Source organism: Hemiscyllium ocellatum, chromosome 23, assembly GCF_020745735.1.
Source record: "Hemiscyllium ocellatum isolate sHemOce1 chromosome 23, sHemOce1.pat.X.cur, whole genome shotgun sequence".
NCBI classification, from domain to species: domain Eukaryota; kingdom Metazoa; phylum Chordata; class Chondrichthyes; order Orectolobiformes; family Hemiscylliidae; genus Hemiscyllium; species Hemiscyllium ocellatum.
In genome coordinates, this window is record NC_083423.1 from 38,593,219 (window position 1) to 38,617,874 (window position 24,656).

The 24,656-nt window shown below is 39.3% G+C and overlaps 1 protein-coding gene across 2 annotated transcripts in view; it reads right to left on the reverse strand.

Annotated features, from left to right (window-relative positions):
* Window positions 1-781: 781 nt before the first annotated feature.
* LOC132826747 (cAMP-dependent protein kinase type II-beta regulatory subunit) overlaps window positions 782-24,656 on the reverse strand; it is a 122,666-nt gene continuing 98,791 nt past the window's right edge. For both annotated transcript variants that reach the window (XM_060842902.1, XM_060842901.1), the window contains 3 exons: window positions 19,321-19,386; window positions 14,088-14,220; window positions 782-3,643 (listed from right to left, as the gene is read on the reverse strand). In XM_060842902.1, coding sequence (XP_060698885.1) covers window positions 3,510-3,643; window positions 14,088-14,220; window positions 19,321-19,386 — 333 coding nt within the window. In that variant the 3' untranslated portion in view covers window positions 782-3,509. The remainder of the gene's footprint in view (window positions 3,644-14,087; window positions 14,221-19,320; window positions 19,387-24,656) is intronic.

The window sequence follows — 24,656 nt, forward strand, 5'->3', positions numbered from 1 at the left end:
AGGATGTGCTGAAAAGTTTGTAAAACATAAGGATAAATAAATCCCCTGGGCCAGACTGGATATACCCGAGGTTACTGCAGGAAGCGAGGGAAGAGATTGCTGCACCTTTGGTGATGATCTTTGCATCCTCACTGTCCACTGGAGTAGTGCCAGATGATTGGAGGGTGGCAAATGTTATTCCCTTGTTCAAGAAAAGGAATAGAGATAACCCTGGGAATTACAGACCAGTCAATCTTCCGTCTGTGATGGGCAAGATGATAAGAGGCCTAGATTGAGTGAATAGTCAGAGACATTTTCTCAGGGCAGAAATGGCTGTCACAAGGGGGCAAACAATTAAGGCAATTGGAGGAAGGTTTAGATTAGATTACTTACAGTGTGAAAACAGGCCTTTTGGCCCAACAAGTCCATACCGATCCGCAGGGGCAAGTTCACCACACAGAGTGGTGGGTGCATGGAATGCATTACCAGCAGTGGTAGTAAAGTCAAATACATTAGTGACATTTAAGTGACTCATCACCTGGTTTGTATGATTATGAAATTATCCATACAGATAATTCAATTGGTTTCCTTTTGGCATTTTGTCAAGACTTTGAGTTCTGTTTTGACTCTCAGGAATTTTGAGCTTGTCAAGAAGCATGCTCATGTATTGTTCATGAACTATTCTTTTTACATTCTTAACGAATATTCCATAGCACTGCACATTGTGAGTCTGAGATTTCAGACCAGTTTATGACCTTAATGAATAGATAGGTTTGCAACACTTTTTAAACGTCATATCAAATGTACTACTTTATTCAAGATTTGGTGGGAGGGCAAAGAATAAATGGTTAACACTGTTTTCAAATGTTAACTTAATATGCTAGAAATTGTGGAGTTGAAACATTCCAAATTCTAGTTTGTAGCTAATGAGCACGAACATTCAAAATACTTGAACCTGCAATGCCTGCAGGAACAATTGATTGTGTGTATACAGAGTCTCAAATTCAAAAATACTTGTAAACACTTACATTTATCACAATTTGCAGCCAAGTAACAGTCATTTTGTCTTCAACAGCATCCCACAAATGGGGAGGCAGTGGCATAACTACTGAATTTTGATAGACCCAAGCTCATGTTCTGAAATTTGAATTCAAGAAATATCTGTAATAAGAAACTGTCATGAAGGCTATCAGGTAATCACTGTTGATTATCGAAATCTGCCATTCTTACTTAGTTCTGCCTACATGTAACTCCAGACCCATAGCAACATTGTTGAATTCTTGTCTACCCTCTGGGCAATAAAGGGATACAAAATAAATGCTGCGTCGCCAACGATGTCCACACCCCATGAATGAATAAAAAGAAAAAATATTCTGGGTCCTGATTTTCTAACAGCCAGATAATTGTTTCTCCAATGTGGATTGAAGTTGTATGGGGGAATTCTGCAAAATCTCCAACATAGCACATTGTAAGAGATTAGCCCCAAAAAAAAACTGATTCCAAGGAGCAATTCCCCTACACCTTGAATCTTTCAAAAGTATCCATTTAAGATCAGAGAATTCAGAAGTAAGCAATTTGTCACTCAGGCCAGAAGTTAAACTATCAAAAAAATCTGACTCTTGAATAATTGTTCACTGACCCCTCCAAATTACTACACACAATTTCACCTACACCTCCCCCAAGACCTTGATGCCTCTGCCTCCCCCATCCCATGGAAGCACCTCACCACAGGATCTGGCATACACCCCTGGGCCCAAAACTATTACCCCCTGCCATCAGATCAGATACCCTCACCAAGCAAATTTTGGGTCTCAATCCCTAAACAGGTGACCAATGAGGTTAGATCTGCATAAATTGGCAATCCTGAACTAAAGCTGCATATGAACACAACAGGATTCTAGAGTTCACAGAGATTCACTTCTTTTGTAATAACTCTCAATGGGGAACGGTTTGTTTCTGCAGCTCCACAATTATCTCACTGAAGTCCATATCATTCATAAGAGACAGTATGGACAATGAAACCAATTTAAAACTTAAGAATCAAAAAGAGGGTTATAATAGCTTTAGAATGTTAAAGCCAACAATGAATACTTTAATTTTGATCCACTACCATGCAGCAGAAATTTGCAACTGTTTCATAAATAAGACCATATTTTATTAGATGCGTAAGTATCTTCTATAAATGCCTAGTTGTACTCAACATTGCTAGATTGCAAAAGGATTTTTAATAATCAGACTATAATCCAGCACAGTACAACACTGTTACATGTAGCTTAATCAAATAACTAGCCCCAGTTAATAGTCTTTAGTAAATATCTCCATTTAAAATGTGAGATTTTGGGATCAGTGCTACATCAAACAAAACATCCTTGGTATGTGGCTAGATAGCAGTTAATATATCCAGTGATAAAAGGCAAGAGCCACATAGACGTTCTTGAGACATCCACTTTAAAACATTACTTGTATTGTGATGAGTTATATAAATGTTGGTTTCTATTTTGGATTAAATGAAAAGGTGCATAATATGATGGTGAAAGATTTCAGAATCAATAAAATCCTTTCCCTCTACATTAGCAAATGCTGGCATTAAAACTCAAAGCCAAAGATCAAACAGGGTAACAGTTCTGAATCCAGTCACTGGATCAACTGTAATGGTAATTACTTGCATGTATGACAGCAGAAAGGATTAAATTATTGAATTAATCCCTTCAACCTCAATGCAGCTTTAACACGCAAGTCAGATTTAAATCACATCACATGGTTCTATTTAGCTACTATTTCAACAAGAACTGAATGAGAGACTTCACACAATAGGGGAAAAAGCAAATTAGTTAACAGATTTCTCTATAAAATTATTTTTCAAAATAAATACTTTTATAATTATACCTTATGATACACACATTTCTTTGGTGAAACATGTTTCAATAGTTTCCATTTTTGAATTTTCATTCTATTATGGTCCATGACAGAATTCAAATAAAAAAAATAAATCTTGTTCACAAAATAGTCAAATACTTTGGCATGGATTTTAAACTTACAGGATGAAAGAAAATGCAGAATTCGTTATCCATCTATGAAACTCACTTAAATCTGCTATGCATTTCCTGTATAATTAATGGGATTTCTTAATGTAACTAGGTTTCGAGCTGTCAAATAAAGTTTATTAAGTAACTTAAATATTTAAGTTAAAATGCATTCTGTGCAGGATCAAAGTCAAATATTCCTAACCTTTCTTGGTCACAGCAGATCCTCTATTGAGCAATTATTTAACAATTTCAGATATTTAAATTTAAAATTTTTAGTCAAATATTATTTAATAATCTGCATATTTCAGAAAATTGATAAGTAAAAGCTACATTATAGACTATCACTATACTGCAGTGGTAATAACTCTGTTTTTGGTTAAAAAAAATAAGTAAACAGAATAACTACAAAAAATGCATCCCTTCTATACAATTCAATGCACTTTTCAGTGGGAATCCACGTTTTCCACAGTGATGCATCATGATGGTGTCCTTCAATTTTCTTGTTCATACACCAGGATCAGTGAGATCCATATTCGTCCCAAACAGTTCCACTAGTTGCTCCTCATAATTTGCAATGTTTCTCTTCATAATATCCATACAAGGACCAAGCAGTCGCTCAAAAGCTTGTACATCCATAACTGTAGAAAGAATAAATGGCCAAACACAATAATGGAAGTTATTCTAAATTGAAAAGGCTTACCTTCTGACATTTCACATCTTGTCTGCCCTCATAAGGCAAGTGTTCTCAAATTGGGCTCTACAGAGCCCTGACCTTCCAGGGGCCCACGTTTCATTGGCCCACTGTGGCAACCACCTCAGACAGCATAGCCAAGAATAAACAAAAGAGCAATAGCCTGAAAAAGATTCCTGCTCCTCACTCCCTTAATAATTTCTCCATGTCTGTGCTGCTACCAAAAGACAGACAGTCTTTTGGGAGAAGTAAATATCCTGCCATTGTAGGTAAGTAACTGTTTTCTTAGAAGTACTGTTATAAGCTTTTTGAATCAACTTGTTTGAGCATGTGGGATTTGAAGTCAGATCTTCTGACCCAGAAGCAAGGACACTATCATGGTGCCATAAAAGCCCTCAGAAGTACTGTTGAGAGCAAAAACAAATTGTAGTGCTCGTTCATTTTGGCTTCTATACAATTGCCATAAACTGATAAGGCTACATTGTGTTCTTTAGCATTTCAGAGAATGTTAAAACCATACCTTCTAAAATAACTATTATTACACTGTTAAACAATTACCTATTAAAGGTAGTAAATCTCCTAAGACTTTCCATGTTGTGTTCACAGTCTTAAATAGAGAGAATCACTAAAGAAGAAATATTTCCTGAAATGAATAAAAGTGAGAAGAAAACAAAAATATTCTCTCATTACTTTTTAAAACATGGTTTTATTTTTAGATAGCCATAAACTAAAGAGACTCTTCTCTTTGCTTCCATTCCCCAGCTGGAGTATTACACTCAAATGAGATGGTTACAAAACCTGCATTGATAGAAAAGTAAGGAGTGCATTTATGGTTTATTCCTCCTCAATGCACTGTGCATAGGTGGCAGTTACTGTCTAATATTCTGCCTAATGGTCATTTCCCAATTCAACTCTGACAACTCAGTTTTGGCAGCCCACATATGCATGTATTTTTCAACATGCTTAGTGCTTGCAACCGGTTAGGAAGATGCTTTATATTTAATATTGCTTGGAGAACTTATGTTTTGATGGAATGTGGAAAACTGATTTATTGCAAGTTTTCTGGAATTACCTGGAGTTTTTGAAAAGTCACTGTGGAAACTGTAATTGTTTTTTTCAGAACAAGCCATCCTGTAAACCACATGATGGGCAATAACTACTTGTTTTGTTGTTGACTTGTCATTGAGCTGTATTTGAACAGTGGCTTGGCTCAATATGGTTCTTTTCTAAAAAAGAAATCTGGTTCAGTTGGAGGAAAGTCCACTGACAACATGGTGAGCAAGAGGAACCTGCTTGGAATAAACTGCCCAGCTGATTTCTCCCATTTCTTGAAAGAGATCCTTCTTGTTGGGTTCAGGACAAAATCTCATTGTTCATTTAAAAGAGCAATTGAAAAAACATCTCAAAAATTGTATTCCCGAGCATGCTCGGTCTGCAAGATTTTAGAGACAACTGTGTCACTAATGACACAATATCAGACTAACAATCTCTGGAACATTCTACGCTTTATTCTTTTGCCTTAAAGAATAACTCATAGCCAAAGTATTTGTTTTTTCAGAAAGCCAATCTCTGAAATTTGATTTGTCCCTCATTTCCAAAAGAGGGAATGCATTTTGAAACTATTTAGAGAGATAAGTATTTATGCTTCTTTACTACCAACTGGGTATGCTTACGAATTATTGCATCTTCATTTAATAAATTTTATTTTGATAATACAACAGTTGTATTTATTAAGAAACCTGGTTGACAGATCCAGTTGTTTAAAACCTCATATAGCTAACTTGTTCAATTGGTCATCTAATTAATTGGAGCAATTATCTTGATTTTATGTTGGGACACCTAGAGTGGTGGGATGAGAGAAACAGTACACTCCTCCAGCTTCAGTCAGAACAGCTCAGCAATACAGATGTTCAATCTGTGTCCAGTACTTAGTGGAGGACGGCACAATCATTTCCTCTCAATTGGAGGCTTTCACAATTTGATGAGGAATTATGACTTAAGATTATGAGAGACACATAACACATCAAATTACTTTTAAAATAGTTTCTCATTGAATTAACATTGTTTTCCATTTGCAATTTTAGAAATGATTGTTTAAATTATTCCCTGCAAATTAACAATACCAAATAAGTTTCTGTGGACCGTATATACTAATGTGGCCCTGTGGTCCAAATTACTCTGCTGCAAATACCATGAAAACTGATTAAAAAACAGTTTAAAACCAACTTCCCCAAAATATTCATGCCCAAATGCTACACCAAGAGTCCAATTACTTGCTTTCATACATGTTACAGCCATTTCGAAATAAATAAGGTTGTGATTGTATTAACTGGTTTTGTTTAAGGTTGCTGATCATTGCCCTTCTCTAAAACGACAGAAGAAAAAAGAAGTGGATCGCCTAATCCCTCGAGAGCATGTTCTGCCATTCACTTAAGATCATAACTGCTCTTCTATTTGACTTGTGTTCCTAGATCCCACATGCCTTGACTTATTTGATGTTCAAAAATATATCAACTTCCATCACCACCATACTCAGTGATAGAGCACATTTCAAAGATTTGTTAATCTTAGAGTCAAAATTTATTAGGCCAAAATGGCTGATCCTTAACCCAATGACTATGACCCCTAGTTCTAGAATCTCAGCATTGACCAGAAGGTGATCAGAAACCTAACTGGATTTGCCATATAAATACAGTGATTACAAGAGCAGGTCAAAGGCTAAGAATACTGCAGCATTTAATTCACCTCCTGACTCTCCAAACCCTGTCCACCATCTCCAATGCACAAACCAGGAATGTGATGGAATACTTGCCATTTGCCTGGATGGGTGCAGATCTAACAACACTCATGAAGCTTGACACTATCGATGACAAAACTAGCCATTTGTTTGGCACCACATCCACAAACATCCATTCCTCCACTACTGATGCTCACGAGAAGCAATTTGTACTGTCTACAATGTGCAATGCCGAAACTTGCTAAATATTCTTAGGCAGGACCTTTCAATCCCACAACAACTTCCATCTAGAAGGAAAGGGCAGAAAATACATGGGAACACCACCATCTTGAAGTTTCCCTCCAAGCCACTCACCATCCTGACCAGAAAAAAAGGTCTTTCTCTCTTCACCGTCGCTGGGTCAAAATCCTGGAACTCCCTCCCTAAGGGTATTGTGGGTCAACTGACAGCACATGAACTATAGCGGTTCAAGAAGGCAGCTCACCACCACCTTCTCAAAGGCAACGAGGGAGAGACAATAAAAGTGATGCCCACATCACACAAGTAAATAAAAACAGAAATCTCAGAATTTTATATTTTGCAACCAGATCACCTCAATATTAAATTTCAGTGAATTTATGCGCATTATAAATCAATCTTTTCACAGCATAACTATTTTGTATAAGAAATTACAACAGACTGCAAGCAAAGTTGATGTGGTTTTTGCCACTTATGCACATGGTGACTGTAACAAGGTCAGCCAGGAAGACCTCATAGAATATGATTTCCCTGATAGGACCAGATTAATAGCCCCTGTCAGGGAGCCCTGGCTGACAGATAAAACAGGAATGTCAGAGGTGCTGTTCACTCAGAGGAATCTGGATCAGTGTCAAGGACTCTCCACGTGTAAATAAAGGGAGATTTGGTGACTGGATACTGGCATCAATGGAGTTACTTCACGGTGTTTTGCTCGAATGTTATTAAAATAATTGTCTGTTGGATTGTAATCTTCAATAGAGATTAGTAATCAGAAAGACAGTCTGCACATCTATTCATGAGAACATCCATGGAAATGTGAGCAATGAAATTAATGATCAGCATGAGTAGAATAAATTACAAACCCCAAATCAGAGCTAGCCAATCAGGTCCCAATAATCAAATGTTAGTGTTTGTTGTTTCAAACCATTTCTTAACGTACATTGTTAAAAAAAAAAGTCACGTCAATCATCAGTAAAAGTTCATTTTGGCAAGGGGAAATGTTTTAAGGTTTTGACAAAAAATGTTTTATATATTACATCTTACAATGGATTGATGTTTGAGTATAACTTTAACAGGTCTGTTTAAGATATTGATTTTGATGTGTTGTATCACTCTGAAAACTAATTTATACTAAATAAATGCATACAAGTCTAGCTAATCTCACACTACTCCGTGCACTGCAGTATACCGAAAAATTGAGTTAGTGAGTTAATATTAATTTTTGAAGGTCAAATGTACTTCCAGTGGGTATACTGTAGTTGTACATTGTAAAAGATGTTGGTTCTTAAGTCAACAGGATGCATCTGGGATCCAATGCAAGGTGCCAAGATCTGCAGATATTGCAGATTTCATCACTACTTCCTTACGTATCTAAAATAGAATTGACCCTGGCAGGAGAAATATATTTTGGTTTGGAAGGAATACTGCAGTACACTCTGTAATAAGAGAGTAAATGAACTTCTTAAAATGATCAGAATCCATGTTTTTAAAAAAGTTGTGTTTGGTTCCTGAAATCACAGCTGTGCACAGATCTTGGAGGCTTGCAAACAAATCTTACAGGGACACTAGGATATCTGGCTTGCAGGGGAACTGACAGTGGGAGGGAGGATGCAGTCACCATGGTGCATGCAGGTACCAATGACATTGGCAGGATGAGGACAGAGGTTCTTCACAGCCAATAAGTCGAGCTGGGCTTCAAATTAAGAACCAGGGACAGAGTTTTTCCAGGCCCTGAATGAGGTGAGCAGTCAGTTGGGGAGAAAAAGTCCTATTTTCTACGCAAGGTTGGAATAGCAAGGGGAGAATCTCACTAATGAGGGGCAAGAGGCCTATCTGTATGCATTAACATCTCATTATTACCCTAATCTTGCCTCATTTATACACAATTTACTCTTCTCCCATGTGGCAGAGTGAAGCAAGTTGGCAGTTTCCAACATGAAAGCCAGAATGGGTACCTGGCAACTGCTGCTTCTGGGTCTTCACCTTGGCCAGCATCTCAGGGCATACTCCATGGGCTGTATCTGTCCGAATCCTGCTGTCCACAGTGGTTGGCATCAGGCACACATCAAAGCACATCTCCAAGTCACAGAGTACAGTTGTCCACTTCAATACTTTGGAGCACATCAACATCTTTCTTAGCAAAGTTAACACCAGACCACTGTGCACAGACTATGCAGCCCACTTCATGCAGCAGAGCAAAGTGCACCTCTGTGCTTTTCGCTTGCTTGCTTCGTGCTCTCTCACTTTGTACTGACTTGGCTATTCACAGAATCTGTGTCTTGCCTTGAACATTTTGCACTTTACCACTTCATTCAGAACTCAAATCCCCACAGTACTTATGTCGTAACTTGCTTTATAGCACACACAGATACAAAGTCAGGGACTATGATGCTTTTCAGCAGTGGTCAGTCAAAGGATTGGACATCATGATGTACATGATACATCAAAGTCATACCCCTACAGCATGTGCCAGCAATTTACATGACAAATACACAACTGTCTTAAACTCTTGAGTTACCCTCAGTCAGGTCAAGGGGCAACTGTAGGACAGCATTTTCTTCAGCCCACGGCACTTGGGCACAGTCCGTCAGTTGCATGGGAAGGTCAGGGTCAGGTGTTCCATATCGTGATGGTCTGGGAAGTGGGCCATGGTTAGTTTTGCAGAGCCCATACAAACAGTTGGTGATTTGCAGCAGGTCCATCAGGGAGCTGGACTGACATCAATCATAGGCCTGATCACTCATCACCTGGGGCTGTCCTTCCAAGTAGCTCAGTGGGGTGAGCCACAGTCCTGGGGGAGCTGTTCACTGAAAGTCAAGGCAAGTTATCACAGGTCACCACTGTGGTAGGAAAATTGCAGAAGTTGATGATGGGAATTGGATGCAGCATGCTGAGATGCAGCGTTGAGAACAGACAGCACAGCGAGATAAGCAGAAGACTCAAAGACTGTTGAACTTTTAACTTATTCTTTTATTTTCCTAGATTTAACTATGAAAGACTTCAATGTAAAAAATTAATTTTTCGACTATTCTATGAAGTAATGCTTAATGTTTTAACTCTCGTTTCTCTTACTACTTCATACCTTTGGAGTGAAGTATGATGGGCCACCATGTGTGGTGACATGATACACTTTTCATTGAACTCCCATACTTGAGTACACATGACAATAAAATCTAAAATCTGTGACCTTACGGGTTGGGTAGGCTATCCTCTCCCAATGACTGTCAAGTTTAAGATAGGCTAAGTTTTTATACAGCAGGGGGTCTATATGGGGACCTCATTCCTCAACAAGAATGTAGCAAGTTGCCTGTGCAATTTTTTTGACAGATCACAACAGTTCATTTACTTTCCCCTTGTTGAGGTCGGCGCTGCAGCTTAGGCAGTAGACTTTTCAAACACAGGAAGCTACCCCCACATGCAAGACATTTTAGACTGCATGCACATTTACCAGGAGCACCATACCATAATGTACTAACTTCATCAACAGAAAAGAGTTTCTGTAATTTACATACAAGTCATTGTGATCGTCAGTACATCTTACAATGTCTATGTCTGATAGTGTGAAGGCTGTTATAACACATGCATCCTCTCTACCTCAGAGTGCACTGTTGGGTTGAAGGGCCTGTTTCCACATAGTAGGGATTCTAATTCTCTCATAGTCCTGTTTTGTTTCAAAAGCATGATGCCTTAGAACGATGGTTACTAAAGTCAGGGCAACCCTCTGTAACCCTGACTAATGACTCCATTACTTAACCCCTTGACTGAAGTGGTGCAGATCCAAAGCAGCCCATTCCTGGGAGGGGGGAGGGGAATGGGCTGCTTTGGATCTGCACCACTTCAGTCAAGGGGTTAAGTAATGGAGTCATTAGTCAGGGTTACAGAGGGTTGCCCTGACTTTAGTAACCATCGTTCTAAGGCATCATGCTTTTGAAACAAAACAGGATGTGGCACTGGTTCCATGGCAGCAAGCTGCGCTCTACACAACTGGAGCAACTGAACGGGAGGTGATGGATGCTAAAAGAGCCCAGAGAGTGGCAGCACACTTCCGAGGAAGAAAGTGACATTGTGACATTAAGCAGAAACAATATCATCTTCAACATAATAGAGTATTGTTGCATCAGGGACAACAAGTGAAATGGGACTTCAATTATACCACTTCTAAGAAATTGAGTTGCATTAACTGATCATCGATGGGAAAACAGCATCTGTTTACTTCCAGAGGTAAATGCACTTTTTTGTGTTGGTTTTTATTCTCTTTTCCTAATGGTAAAAGTTAACATTTTCAACTATTTGAAGGCTTTTCAGCATGTAAGGAAGAGCAAGATATTATGCAATGTTGGACAAGAGTAACATTCCCTTACACAGTTTTCTGTCATGGTATGATGCTAAGGATGGATAATCTGTGTGGCTTGATTCTTACAGCTGCAGTTACAGTGATAGTTGATCTGGCAGGTGACTATGTAAAATGGCAATACCGTTATGATTGTAAGCTTTCATTACCAATGATGTTACACATGCCATCTACATGCACTCAAAATTGTTTACACCCTCGCTCCCTTCCAACTGCAAGTACTCTGAAAGGCTCTTCAGAGCCGGCAGGGTATGAGCTAGCACTAGCTGGGCTTTAAGTATGACACTGGTAGCAGAAATCCTGAAATGTCACAATAGCAGGTGCTACCTCTGCTGCTTGTGAGCACATCATAGCATAGTGCCATAAAGGTGTGGTACATACATTAAAAGATGAACAGCGAAGAACTAAATTCACTTTAGCCCAAACAAAAACCCTTGAGGAAACTCTACAAAATTGATACAGCCCATTTTTGGGAAAATCCAACCCAGAACCTTAAAAAGGGCCATAATTTCAGGATGGTGTGGATTTGAACCTGCTGTGACCAGTATTATAATGAACTCCCTACTAGGAAAATGGAGTCGGTTATAAACTAAACAGCTAGGACAAGGGATCAAATTTAAGATGTGGCAAATCAATGTAGAGAGAAAAACAGTAATGTGGGAAAAATATAAAAACACTGTGACAGAGTGGAGTACAAATCCAAATATAAATCCACAGTTAAGACTGGAATTTACAAAAATAATAATAAAAGGACAAAACTATGTTTAAATTCATGGAGCATTCAAGTTAAAATAGATAAACTTAACTGATTTACATCTCTTCCCTCACCCAGGTTTCAATGATATTGTGGTCCAACATCCCTTCATCGTGGCTACAGTGAGCTACCTCTCACCATCATCAAATTACTTTTTATAGTCTGGGGTTTCTGATAGTTCATGGCCTGATCGATACTCTGGTGTAAATAAGGAAGCTGAAGGGACCAGTAGTGTTGGGTCAAACTTATTAAGTGATATTCAGGTGTGCTAAAAAGCATGTTTAGCGACTACAGTGAACAGCACATTAAATTTGGCAGATGGGACTCAGGAGTCTTTGTGCACTTAAGACTTTCCTGTTTGTATGGGATACAAGAACGACTTGACTAGCAGTGAAGGCTCATGACAGCTGCTTCAAACATCAGGCCTTGCTAGTGCATCATGTGTCAGGTGGAGCAGACCTCATGACTTTGGAAGGTAAAATAAAAGTTAGGTGTCCACGCAGACTGCCAACTTCAATGACAAAGATGGTCACCTTCAATGAAGAACACTCATTGGTGTCCTTAAAACTACCACTATCATGGACAAGGGGCAGTCTGACAGAGTGATCTTTAACCTCATTACAAAAACAAACAATGGTGAGTTGGAAAAGATCCAGAGGAAGCAACGTGCTTATAATCTCAGAGTATGGGGTAGTTAAGAACATTGGGTATTATTATTTGTTAAGTCACAGGGTTGTCAGTAATGATGACCATCCAGTAAAATTTCCTTATTCCTATATCCCAGGGCATCACTGGGAGAAAGTCCAAGAGCGAGGTGTCATCCAAGAGTGATCAAGTCTGTACACATTTTTTTCCTGTCTGGGAGTAGCAGGAGACACAGCGGAGGTGACGTGGAGACCAGGAGTGTGCCAGGAAGGTAAGGACTTAGCATATATTTGGGCAGCGGCTAAACCAGAGATACTACATGTGTAGTATCTCCCTCCCACCCCTCCTCCTCTAACTGGAAGAAAAAGACTCAGTAAGATTTTTATTTTTTCTTTCTTTTTCATATAGTGAAGTGCATTGTTTGGTTTTAGCTAGTTGATATAAAGCTAAGCTTACAATGGCAAGGGATCTCAGACCCGTGGCATGCGCCTCTTGCTTGATGCGGGAGCTCAAAGACATGGCTTGATAGATGTCCAGGAAGAGACAGAGAAAAGCAGTAAGTAGAAAAGCATTGAAAAATTACAAAACTCACAGGACTGACCTTTCAATCAGGTAATCCTCACATCAGAGGTTGGATTCAGACACAACATCTGGGATCCTCAACCTAATAGAGTCAATGTGGCTGGTCACAGGTGGCCTCACCCATGTTATCTGGGGAGATCTATTCCAGCCCAGAAGATGTCAGTGGGATGACCTGCCAGAAGGTGCCAACTGAAGCAACACGTGCTGCTGTTCACATGACACCTGAAGACCAGACCGACCTAGCCCCAGATTGAGCATATCAAACGGTTTATAAGAAAAAAGGAATTAAAGATTACCCTAGTTGGTGGGAATGTGAAGTAATCAAATCAGCTACAATTTTACTGCATAGTAAAGCAGGCTAAAGGGGCTGAGTGGCCTATTGCTAGTCCTAATTTATGTGTTTATATAAAAAACTATTGACATGAATTAATGTAGAAATTACAACATAAACAGATCATTTGAGTTAGCTAGTTTATGCCACTATTTATGATCCACACTAGCAACCTCCCACCTATCCCACCTAATCTATTTCCATCTCCCATCCATTTCCCTTCCCACCCCACCTCCCCCCCCCCATTTACTACCTAGCATTTTCTTGAATACATTTTTCTGTTTGTCTCAACTACTCCTAGCGTGAGCAAGTCTCATTCCAATCAAACACTGAATGAAGGTGGCTCCCTTCAGAGTGCTCTTTTGTAGAGATGAATCCCACACTGTTTATACTTCACACATCAAATTATGTCATTCAGTTCTAGTATCATCTTTGTGGGGTTTGTTTACCCCATATTCTCCAATACTACATCCATTTTGTAAAATGGAGATGAGGACTGTACATATTACTTCAAGTGTGGTCACCAATAGAAATTTAACAATGCCTTTGCTTTTTCATCTATCCCTCCAGAGTAATACAGCCAAGTCACAGTTAGTTCATGGCATTTCTAAAGTGTGAAATTCTGTGAACATCATTTGCTTATAGCAAATTATTTTAATAGAAAAGGTATTTAACAAATTTCCAGGAAGCCATTAACCAGATTTTCCCCAGGGTCCTTTTTTCTAAAACGCCCCTTAAACTGTGAGTGACTTACCGAGACATTTCACATTTCCTACAGCATATGCAGATGCTGCACGTGGCTGATTTGCTACCAAAGCGAGTTCTCCAAAGTATTGCCCTCTTGAACAGCGAGCTATTTCCACACCATCATCTGCATCAGGTTTGGTCTATATTAAAAAGGAAAATTATTTTTTTATTACTTACAAATTCAATTAACAAAGTTTGATGAAACAAATATTAAATGACCCAGGGAGATAGTAAGGAAAGAGATCAATCTGAGACTGGTACACCTGAGAACAGAAGTGAGTCAAAACAGTCAGGGCAGGGCAGTCACTGCATTTATTTCAATGCAAGGGGCCTAACAGGGAAGGCAAATGAACTCAGGGCTTGGTTAGGAACATGGGACTGGGATATCATAGCAATTACAGATACATGGCTCAGGGATGGGCAGGACTGGCAGCTTAATGTTCCAAAGTAAAAATGCTACAGAAAGGATAGAAAGGGAGGCAAGAGAAGAGGGGGATTGGCATTTTTGATACGAGATAGCATTACAGATGTGCCGAAGGAGGATATTCCTGGAACTAGATCCAGGGAAGTTATATGGGTGGAACTGAGAAATAAGAAAGGGATGATCACCTTATTGGGATTGTATTATAGACCCCCTAATAGTCAGAGGACAATTGAGAAACAAACTTGTAAGGAGATCTCAGCTATCTGTAAGAATAACAGGGTGGTTATGGTAGGGGATTTTAAATGTTCAAACATAGACTGGGACTGCCATAGTGTTAAAGGTTTAGATGGAGAGGAATTTGTTAAGTGTGTACAAGACAATTTTCTGATTCAGTATATGGATGTACCTACTGGAGGTGTAAAACTTGACCTACTCTTGGGAAATAAGGCAGGGCAGGTGACTGATTGTGTGAGGGGGGGGAACATTTTGGGGCCAGCGACCATAATTCTATTACACTTAAAATAATGATGGAAAAGGATAGACCAGATTTAAAAGTTGAAGTTCTAAATGGGAGAAAGGCCAATTTTGACGGTATAAGGCAAAAACTTTTGAAAGCTGATTGTGGGCAGATATTCGCAGGTAAAGGGATGGCTGGAAAATGGGAAGCCTTCAGAAATGAGATAACAAGAATCCAGAGAAAGTATATTCCTGTTAGGGTGAAAGGATAGATTGTTAGGTATAGGAAATGCTGGATGACTAAAGAAATTGAGGGTTTGGTTAAGAAAAAGAAGGAAGCATATGTAAGGTATAGACAGGATAGATCGAGTGAATCCTTAGAAGAGTATAAAGGAAGTAGGAGTATACTTAAGAGGGAAATCAGGAGGGCAAAATGGGGACATGAGATAGCTTTGGCAAATAGAATTAAGGAGAATCCAAAGAGTTTTTATAAATATATTAAGGACAAAAAGGTAACGAGGGAGAGAATAGCGCCCAAAGATCAGCAAGACAGCCTTTGTGTGGAGCCGCAGAAAATGGGGGAAGGCATTAAATGAGTATTTTGCATCAGTATTTACTGTGGAAAAGGATATGGAAGATTTGGACTGTAGGGAAATAGATGGTGACATCTTGCAAAATGTCCAGATTACAGAGGAGGAAGTGCTGGATGTCTTGAAATGGGTAAAGGTGGATAATTCCCCTGGACCTGATCAGGCGTACCTAGAACTCTGTGGGAAGCTAGAGAAGAGATTGCTGGGCCTCTTGCTGAGATATTTGTATCAACGATTGTCACAGGTGAGGTGCCGAAAGACTGGCTAATGTGGTGCCACTGTTTAAGAAGGGTGGTAAGGACAAGCCAGGGAACTCATAGATCTGATGCGGTGGTGGACAAGTTGTTGGAGGGAATCTTGAGGGATAGGATGTACATGTATTTGGAAAGGCAAGGACTGATTAGGGATAGTTAACACGGCTTTGTGCATGGGAAATCATGTCTCACAAACTTGATTGAGGTTTTTGAGGAAGTAACAATGAAGATTGATAAGGGCAGAACGGTAGATGTGATCTAAATGGACTTCCCCCATGGGAGACTGACTAGCAAGGTTAGATCTCATGGAATACAGGGAGAACTAGCCATTTGGATACAGAATTGACTTAAAGGTAGAAGACAGAGGGTGGTGGTGGAGGTTGTTTTTCAGACTGGAGGCCTGTGACCATTGGAGTGGCACCAGGATCTGTGCTGGGCCCTCTACTTTTCACCATGTCCTTAAATGATTTGGATGCAAGCATAAGAGGTACAGTTAATAAGTTTGCAGATGACACCAAAATTGGAGGTGTAATGGACAGCAAAGAAGGTTACCTCAGATTACAACAGGATCTGGACCACATGGGCCAATGGGCTGAGAAGTGGCAGATGGAGTTTAATTCAAATAAATGCAGATCTTGGGAAAGCAGATCTTAGCTGGACTTATACACTTAATGGTCAGGTCCGAGGGAGTGTTGCTGAACAAAGAGACCTTGGAGTGCAGGTTCATAGCTCCTTGAAAGTGGAGGTAGATAGGATAGTGAAGGTAGATGAGATAGTGAAGAACGTGTTTGGTATGCTTTCCTTTATTGGTCAGATTATTGAGTAGAGGAATTGGGAGGTCATGTTGCGGCTGTACAGGACATTGGTTAGACCACTGTTGGAATATTGCGTGCAATTCTGGTCTCCTTCCTATCGGAGAGATGTTGTGAAATTTGAAAGGGTTCAGAAAAGATTTACAAGGGTGTTGCCAGGGTTGGAGGATTTAAGCTATAGTGAGAGGCTGAACAGGCTGGGGCTATTTTCCCTGGAGTGTCGGAGGCTGTGCGGTGACATTATAGATGTTTAGAAAATTATGAGGGGCATGGATACGGTAAATAGGCAAAGTCTTTTCGCTAGGGTGGAGGAATCCAGAACTAGAGGACATAGGTTTAGGGTGAGAGAAGAAAGATATAAAAAAGATCTACGGGGCAACTTTTTCACACAGAGGGTGGTACGTGTATGGAATGAGCTACCAGAGGAAATGATGAAGACTGGTACAATTGCATCATTTAAGAGGCATTTGGATGGGTATATGAATAGGAAGGGTTTGGAGGGATGTGGGCCGAGTGCTGGCAGGTGGGACTAGATTGGGTTGGGATATCTGGTCGGCATGGACAGGTTGGACCGAAGGTTCTGTTTCCAAGCTGTACATCTCTATGACTCTATTTGACATCCAAATTTCTATTCTGGGATATTACACAATATACAGTAACGATCATGTGAATTCCTTCTGCAGGGCATTAGCAGGAAGGTATTTCCAGATGGGAAAAAGAAAGCATTCATTCACTTCTCCAGAATACCTAGATTATATGTTTGGTAAGAAAAACATTCTCACAACAAATGTGCTACAACCATTCTGCCTACTTCAAATCATGTTCAATAAATACTCAGTACAGAAATTTTCAAATGAATATTTAGTCAAAAAAAACTGTTGAAACAAATGGAACCTAAACTTCAAATAAAGCGAAGCACTCAGTTGTTTTCCAAGCATCTGAAAATAACTACACTTTCCATCGTTAAAACAAAGTATTTGGCAAGGGATAGTGATGATAGATCCAGAATATTCATAGTCGGGGTGAATTTTAAATCTGAAACTGTTTTAGAATTAGCATGCCCAAGTGAAATCTTACATCCACTATGTTTCTTGATCATCTGCTAATTTGCATCAACATTAATGTGGGTATTTTAATGGATGTTTAGAGAGACAAAAATTGATTAGGGACAGTCAGCATGGTTTTGTGTAAGGAAAATAGTGTCTCATAAACTTGATTGAGTTTTTTGAGGAAGTTACCAAAATCATTGAAGATGGCAGAGCTGTAGATATTGTTCATTTAGATTTTAGTAAAGCCTTTGACCAAGTTCCACGTGGTAGACTAATTAGTAAAGTGAGAACACTTGGAATTCAGGGTGAGCTTGCCAATTGGATACATAATTGGCTTAATGGCAGGAGACAGAATAATGGTGGGTTACTTTACAGACTATGGACTGTAACCAGCAGTGTTCCACAGGGTTTGCTTCTGAGTCCTCTTTTGTTTGTCATTTATTTAAATGATTTGGATGAGAATATAGAAGACATGGTTAGTAAGTTTGCAGACAACACCAAAAATGGTGGTACAGTACAGAGTGAAGAAGGCTTTCTAAAAGTACAATGGGCTGAAAGATGACAGATGGAGTTCAATCTAGAAAAATCCGAGATATTGCATTTTTGTATAATAAACAAGGGTAGAGCTTATACAATTCATGTTAGGGCCTTACATAGTGATTCCTGATGAAGTGCTCCGGCCCGAAACGTCGATTCTCCTGCTCGTTGGATGCTGCCTGACCTGCTGTGCTTTTTCAGCAACACACTCTCGATTTAGATAGTGTTATAGAACAGAGGGACTTGGGTGCATGCATATAATTATTTGAAGTTTGCATCAAATATAGGGAGGGTGGTTAAAAAGACATTTGACATATTTGCTTTCATTGCTCAGTACTTTTAGCATAGTATTTCAGAAGTCATGTTGAGGTTGGCCATGAGATTGGTGAGGCCTCTTCTGGAATGATGTGCCAAGTTCTGGTGGCCCTGTCATAGGATGGATATTATTAAGCTGGAGATTTACCAGGATGTTGCTGGCTATGGAAGGTTTGAGTTACAAGGAAAGACTTGATAGACTGGAACCTTTTTTCACTGGAGTGGAGGTGGTTGAGAGGCAATCTGACAGAAGTTTATAAAATAATGAGAGGTATGGATAGAGTTAATAGTAGTTGTCCTTTACCTTGGAAGAAGAATTTCAAGAATATGGGGCACATTTTTAACACAGGGTGATTCGCGTGTGCAATGAATTTTGAGGAAGTGTTGCATGCAGGCACAATTACAACGTTTAAAAGACATTTGGGTAGAAACATGAATGGAAACGCTCTGGAGGGATATGGGCCAGAGCAGACAGGTGGGACTAGTTTAGTCTGGGATTGGTTGGTCCAAATGGTCTGTTTCTATGCTGTACAATCATTAATCTGTGAAAAGAAATTTTGTGTTGAAGCAGGCTTTCCTCTGAGTTAAAGGGCAGCCTGAAGGAAAGGGAAGTAAATGGAAGAAACCTAGACTATACCTACATTCATGTACAAGTGTTGACCAACTTACAATCAAATAGAACGTACCAAATGAATATGGGTGAAGTGAACAAACAACATTGCAGATTTGGAGTATAAAAATATACTGTGCAATTAAAACTTTAATTTATCTTTCTAAAAAACAAACTGATGAATTGTGTTTACCTTGTGTTTCATAGTTATCCGAACTTCTCCAGATTCTACAATATAAAAACAATCAGCTTTGTCTCCCTGAAGGATGAGAAAAAGTCAAATTTATGAATAGTGAAACAATAAGTTTAAGAGTTGAAAATTAGAGGATTAAAATTATTACAGCACAGGAGGCCATTTAGCTCAATCAGTTTTGCACATTGTCTTCTCAAGTGCCTATGCAATTTCCTTTTGTGACCTAATGACCCCCACTTGCAACAAAATGTTCCAAGTTATTACCAATGCATAAAGTAGTCTAACATGCACTCTGTATTTCCGATACAAAACTTTAAATCACTGTTCCAAGTCTGTGTGCCATCAGCTACTGGGAACAGCCTTTGCCTAACTTATCTAAATCTACCAATCTTGCACATCTCAAATCAGAACTCCCCTCAAAACTACTTTGTTTCAAGGAAAACAAACTCAGTTCCCACTGTCTATCCTTGTAGCTAATTTTTTAAAAAATTTGCAGGATGTTGACGTTTATTGCCTATTCCTAATGCTCACAGTCAACCACATTGCTGTGGGTGCTGAGTCACATGTAAACTAGACCAAGTAAGGATGACAGTTACCTTTCCTAAAGTTCATTAGTGAACTGAATGGCTTTTTCTAACAAATGACAATAGTGCAACTGTCATCAGTAGATTCTTAATGCCAGAAACTCACTCATCCTGAGATCTATTTTGGTAAATTATATGGCACAAGTAACTCTGACACATAAGTAGCATCAGTGGAAGGTAATGAAGTTTGCAATATATGCAAAAAAGATTTGGCTTTTTTCATTGGATGGACGCAAGGAAGTATCACAGTTCGCTCATAATAAACACAGCAAAATTACTGGAAAGGACAGCTACCCACTGTTCTAACTTTCTGGTAATACACGTGATTAAATCTTGAATAGATGCTTCAATTTGTAATTTCTGAGTATGATCCAGTCATGTTCAACTAGGATACTTTTTTTGTTGGGGGGGGTGGTGAAAAAAAGCATGTGTGAAAAGGAGGGGAATGAGTGAAAGCAGCAATTTACAGATGTACAGAGTCATAGAGGTATACAGCACAGCAACAGACCGTTTGATCCAATTTGTCCATGCTAACCAGATATCCTAACCTAATCTAGTCCCATCTGACAGCATTTTGCCCATATCCCGCTATTCATATCCCCATCCAGATGTCTTTTAAATACTGTAATTGAACCAGCATCCACCACTTCCTTTGGCAGCTCATTCCATACACACACTACCCTTTGCATGAAAAAGTTGCCCTTTAGGTCCCTTTTAAATTTTTCCACTCTCATCCTAAACCTATGCCCTCTAGTTCTGGACTCCCCACCTCATGGAAAATGCCTTGTCTATTTATCCTATCTATGCCCCTCATGATTTTATAAATCTCTATAAAGGTCACTCAGCAGCCTCCAATGCTCCAGGGAAAACAACCCCAGTCTATTCAGCCTCGCCCTATCGCTCAAACCCTCCAAACCTTTTCTGAGCCCTTTCAAGTTTCACAATGTCCTGCCAAAAGGAGGGAGATGAGAATTGCACGCTTATTCCAAAAGCCTAACCAACGTCCTGTTCAGTTGCAATATGGCCTCCCAACTCTGATACTCAATGCTCTGATTAATAAAGTAAAGCATACCAAATGCCTCCTTCACTATACTATCTACCTGGTTTCAAGGAGCTATGAACCTGCACTCCAAGGTCTCTTGGTTCAGCAATACTCCCCAGGACCTTACCATTAAGTGCATAAGTCCTGCCCTGATTCGCCTTTCTAAATGCAGCACTTCACAGTGATCTAAATTAAACTCCATCTGTTACTCCTCAGCCCACTGGCCCATTGTTCAAGATCCCATTGTCCTTCACTGTCCACTACACCTCCAATTTTGGTGTCATCTGCAAATTTACTGACTGTACCCCTTATGCTCACATTCAAATCATTTATAGCAGTCGTCCAATGGATCTCTAAGGGTTGACAAAGGAAGTGCGATGAACTACTCTAAAAAAACGCTGCAAAAGGGAAGATGAACAAGGCACTTGAATTTTCAATACCATAACTGGGCCACACAGAATTGAAGGAAACACAGCTATCAGATTGACTACCTTTTATGATGATACATGTCTATCCACCAGAGATGGACAGCAAGAACCTGGTTGGTAGAAGCTGATGATGACGACCAGCTCCTTTTAAACTAAATGTAATGAAATAGCAGGACGACTTTTCACCACCAATGACACCAACACCATAGCCAAACTGCACTCGATACTTCCAAAACAAGTGAATTATCTGCTAATGGAATTACAATCCATGAAAATGTGAACTGGTCCCTCTGTAATGGGCATTGCTATTATCTATTAGCTAGCACTTCTATTTCAGTGACTATTCATTCATCAGGCAGAGCTCCACTAATTCATCATGCCAATATAATGTTCTGCTAGATCTATCCGTTGCCAACTTCATAGCTGCAATGTAAACAGTGCCCTATCATCCCTTACCCGATCTGTTGCACATCCAGACACAAGACTTTTATTCCCTCCACAGAGAAACACATGTGAAAATGGACTTAAACAATCTAGTTTGCATGACGCTACTTTTACATGACAATGAACAACTTTAACAGCAAACCAAGGAAGGAGGAGTATTAAACCTCACACTGACGTACATGAAAACTGATACAGTATCACAGAATGTCCTTTACCCCACCAGTGGAAACTGCTGCGGTCATGATGGATATCTAATACAGAAGCTCTAAAGTTCAGCCTCCTGTTCATTGCTGTGCAATGTACTATATATTAGTAGCAGCACTGTACACATAGTCAAGAATCAATTAAAGTTCTAGGCAGTGGAGCATTTCTACCTCATTTCCTTCCTTTAAGACAATTCCTTAAATTCTGATCAAGTGTTTGGTTATCTAAGCCAATATTTCCTTATGTGAACATGTTAAATTTGGTATATAATACACCTGTGCTTGGGATGATTCATGACCTTCAAAAAGTGCTACACCCAAGGATCACAAGAAAAAGAACAAGAAATGAGTACTTCTTTCAGCCCCCTGAGCCTGCTCCACCATTCACTATGATCATGGCTGATCCAACATTGCTCACATCCATTTTCCTGCCTTTTCCCTGTAACCCTTGATTCCCCTCGATGATCAGCCTTAAATATACATTAGGACTCTACTCATGTAGCTCTTTGTGGCAAGGAGTTACAAAGACTCATCTCCTCACTTCAGTCTTAAATTGGTGCCCCTTTCTTCTGAGACTGTGTCCTTTGGTACTAGGCTCTCCCATAAAGGAAAATATCCTCTCAGCATTTACTGTGTTGAAGCCCTTAAGAATCCTTTACATATCAATGAGAAATCACCTCTCATCCTTCGAAAGTCCAGTCAATAGACTCCCAACCTGCTTAATCTTTGTTCTGGGACTGGGAGCATCTTCATGAACCTTCTCTGAATTTCTTCCACTGAAATTATATTTTGCCTTAAGGAACCAAAACCACTCATGTTACTCCAAGAATGGTCTCACCAGCACTTTGTACAATTGCATTAAGACTTTGCCACTCTTATACTCCAACCCCTTTGAAATAAGAGCCAATAGTCCATTGGCCTTCCCGATTACCTGCTGCACCCGTGTGCTGGCTTTCCATGTTTCATGTAAGATACCCCTAACACCCTTTGTTTTGCAGCGTTTTGAGTTTTTTCCTCAATTTAAATAATACTGTTCCTTTGCTCTCTTTTCTAAAATAAACTTCACATTTATCCACATCATAATCCATCGCCCACTTACTTAACCTATCAATATTTCTCTGTAACCTTGATTTGGAGATGCTGGTGTTGGACTGGGGTATACAAAGTTGAAAATCACACAACACCAGGTTATAGTCCAACAGGTTTAATTGGAAGCACTAGCTTTCAGAGCACTGCTCCTTCATCAGGTGGTTGTGGAGTACACAATCGTAAGACACAGAATTTATAGCAAAAGTTTACAGTGTGACGTAACTGAAATTGTACATTGAAAAATACCTTGATTGTTTGTTAAGTCTCTCATCTGTTGAATGACCATGATAGTTTCACTTCTTTCATATGTAAATCACAAAACTTTTTTTAAAAAGTGACACTCTCAGGTTTACTGTGACAGTGCTCCAAAAGCTAGTGTGCTTCCAATTAAACCTGTTGGACTATAACCTGGTGTTGTGTGATTTTTATCTCTTGTAACCTGTTTGTATCCAACTCTCAGCCTGTCTTTTCATCTATTTTTGTGTCATCTGCAAATTTGGCTACAGTATATTTGCTTCCTTCCTCTAGGACATTAATATATTGTAAACAGTTGTGGCCCCAGCACTGATTTCGATGGAATCCCCCGGTCACAGATTACCAACCTGAAAAAGAAACTCTTAATCGCACCGACTGTTTTATACGCATGAGATAATTCTCTATCCAGGCCAATGTACTACCTCCACTACAATGGGCTGTTATAATATGACTTACCTTTTGTGAAGTCCCTTGTCAAATACCTTCTGAAAGACCTAACTTAACACATCTACTGGTTCCCCTTCATCTATTCTGTTTGAGATCCCATCAAAAAAAGTCTAATAAATTAATCAGACACGACTTCCCTTTTGTGAAGCCATGTTGAAGCTGTTGGATTAGATTATGTTTTTCTAAATGTTCTGCTATTACTTCCTTAATTGTTCAGTCCAATACTTTTCCAACAATAGATGTTCGGCTAATTGGTCTATAGTTTTCCAATTTTTGCCTCTCTTCTTTTTGAGTAGGACTATTACAGTGGCGGTTTTCCAAACCTCTGCTACTTCTACAGAATCTCAAGGCATTATCTGAAATTACAACTGAGGCATTCACTATCTCTGTAGCTACCTCTTTTAGGATCCTAGGAAACAAGCCATTTGAATCAGGGGCTTACTTGCCTTTAGCCCCATTTGTTTATTTACACAACTTGTTATTGCTATCACTATATAGTTGTGTTAATAGGTTTTAGAAAGTTTACTTGCCATGTCAAATTGAGAGAAACTTCAGGTAATTAGACACCAAGCCATCATTGAAAAAATAATAATGCTGAGGATAGGTTGCATTAATCGAACTTGGGAATGGAAAATCTGGCTCCAACTTCACCGAATCCGATTAAGTCAGCTCGTTTAAATAAAGGAACCAAAAGAGTCACAGCTTTTACAAAGCTGCTACTCTATTTTAAATAGTTTTGATGCGCTACATAAGATCAAGGATGAATGAGAAGAACCAATTCCCAGTGATAGTCAAACATTAGATGTTGCAAGCAAAGAAACACAAGTGGGCATTGATATATGGA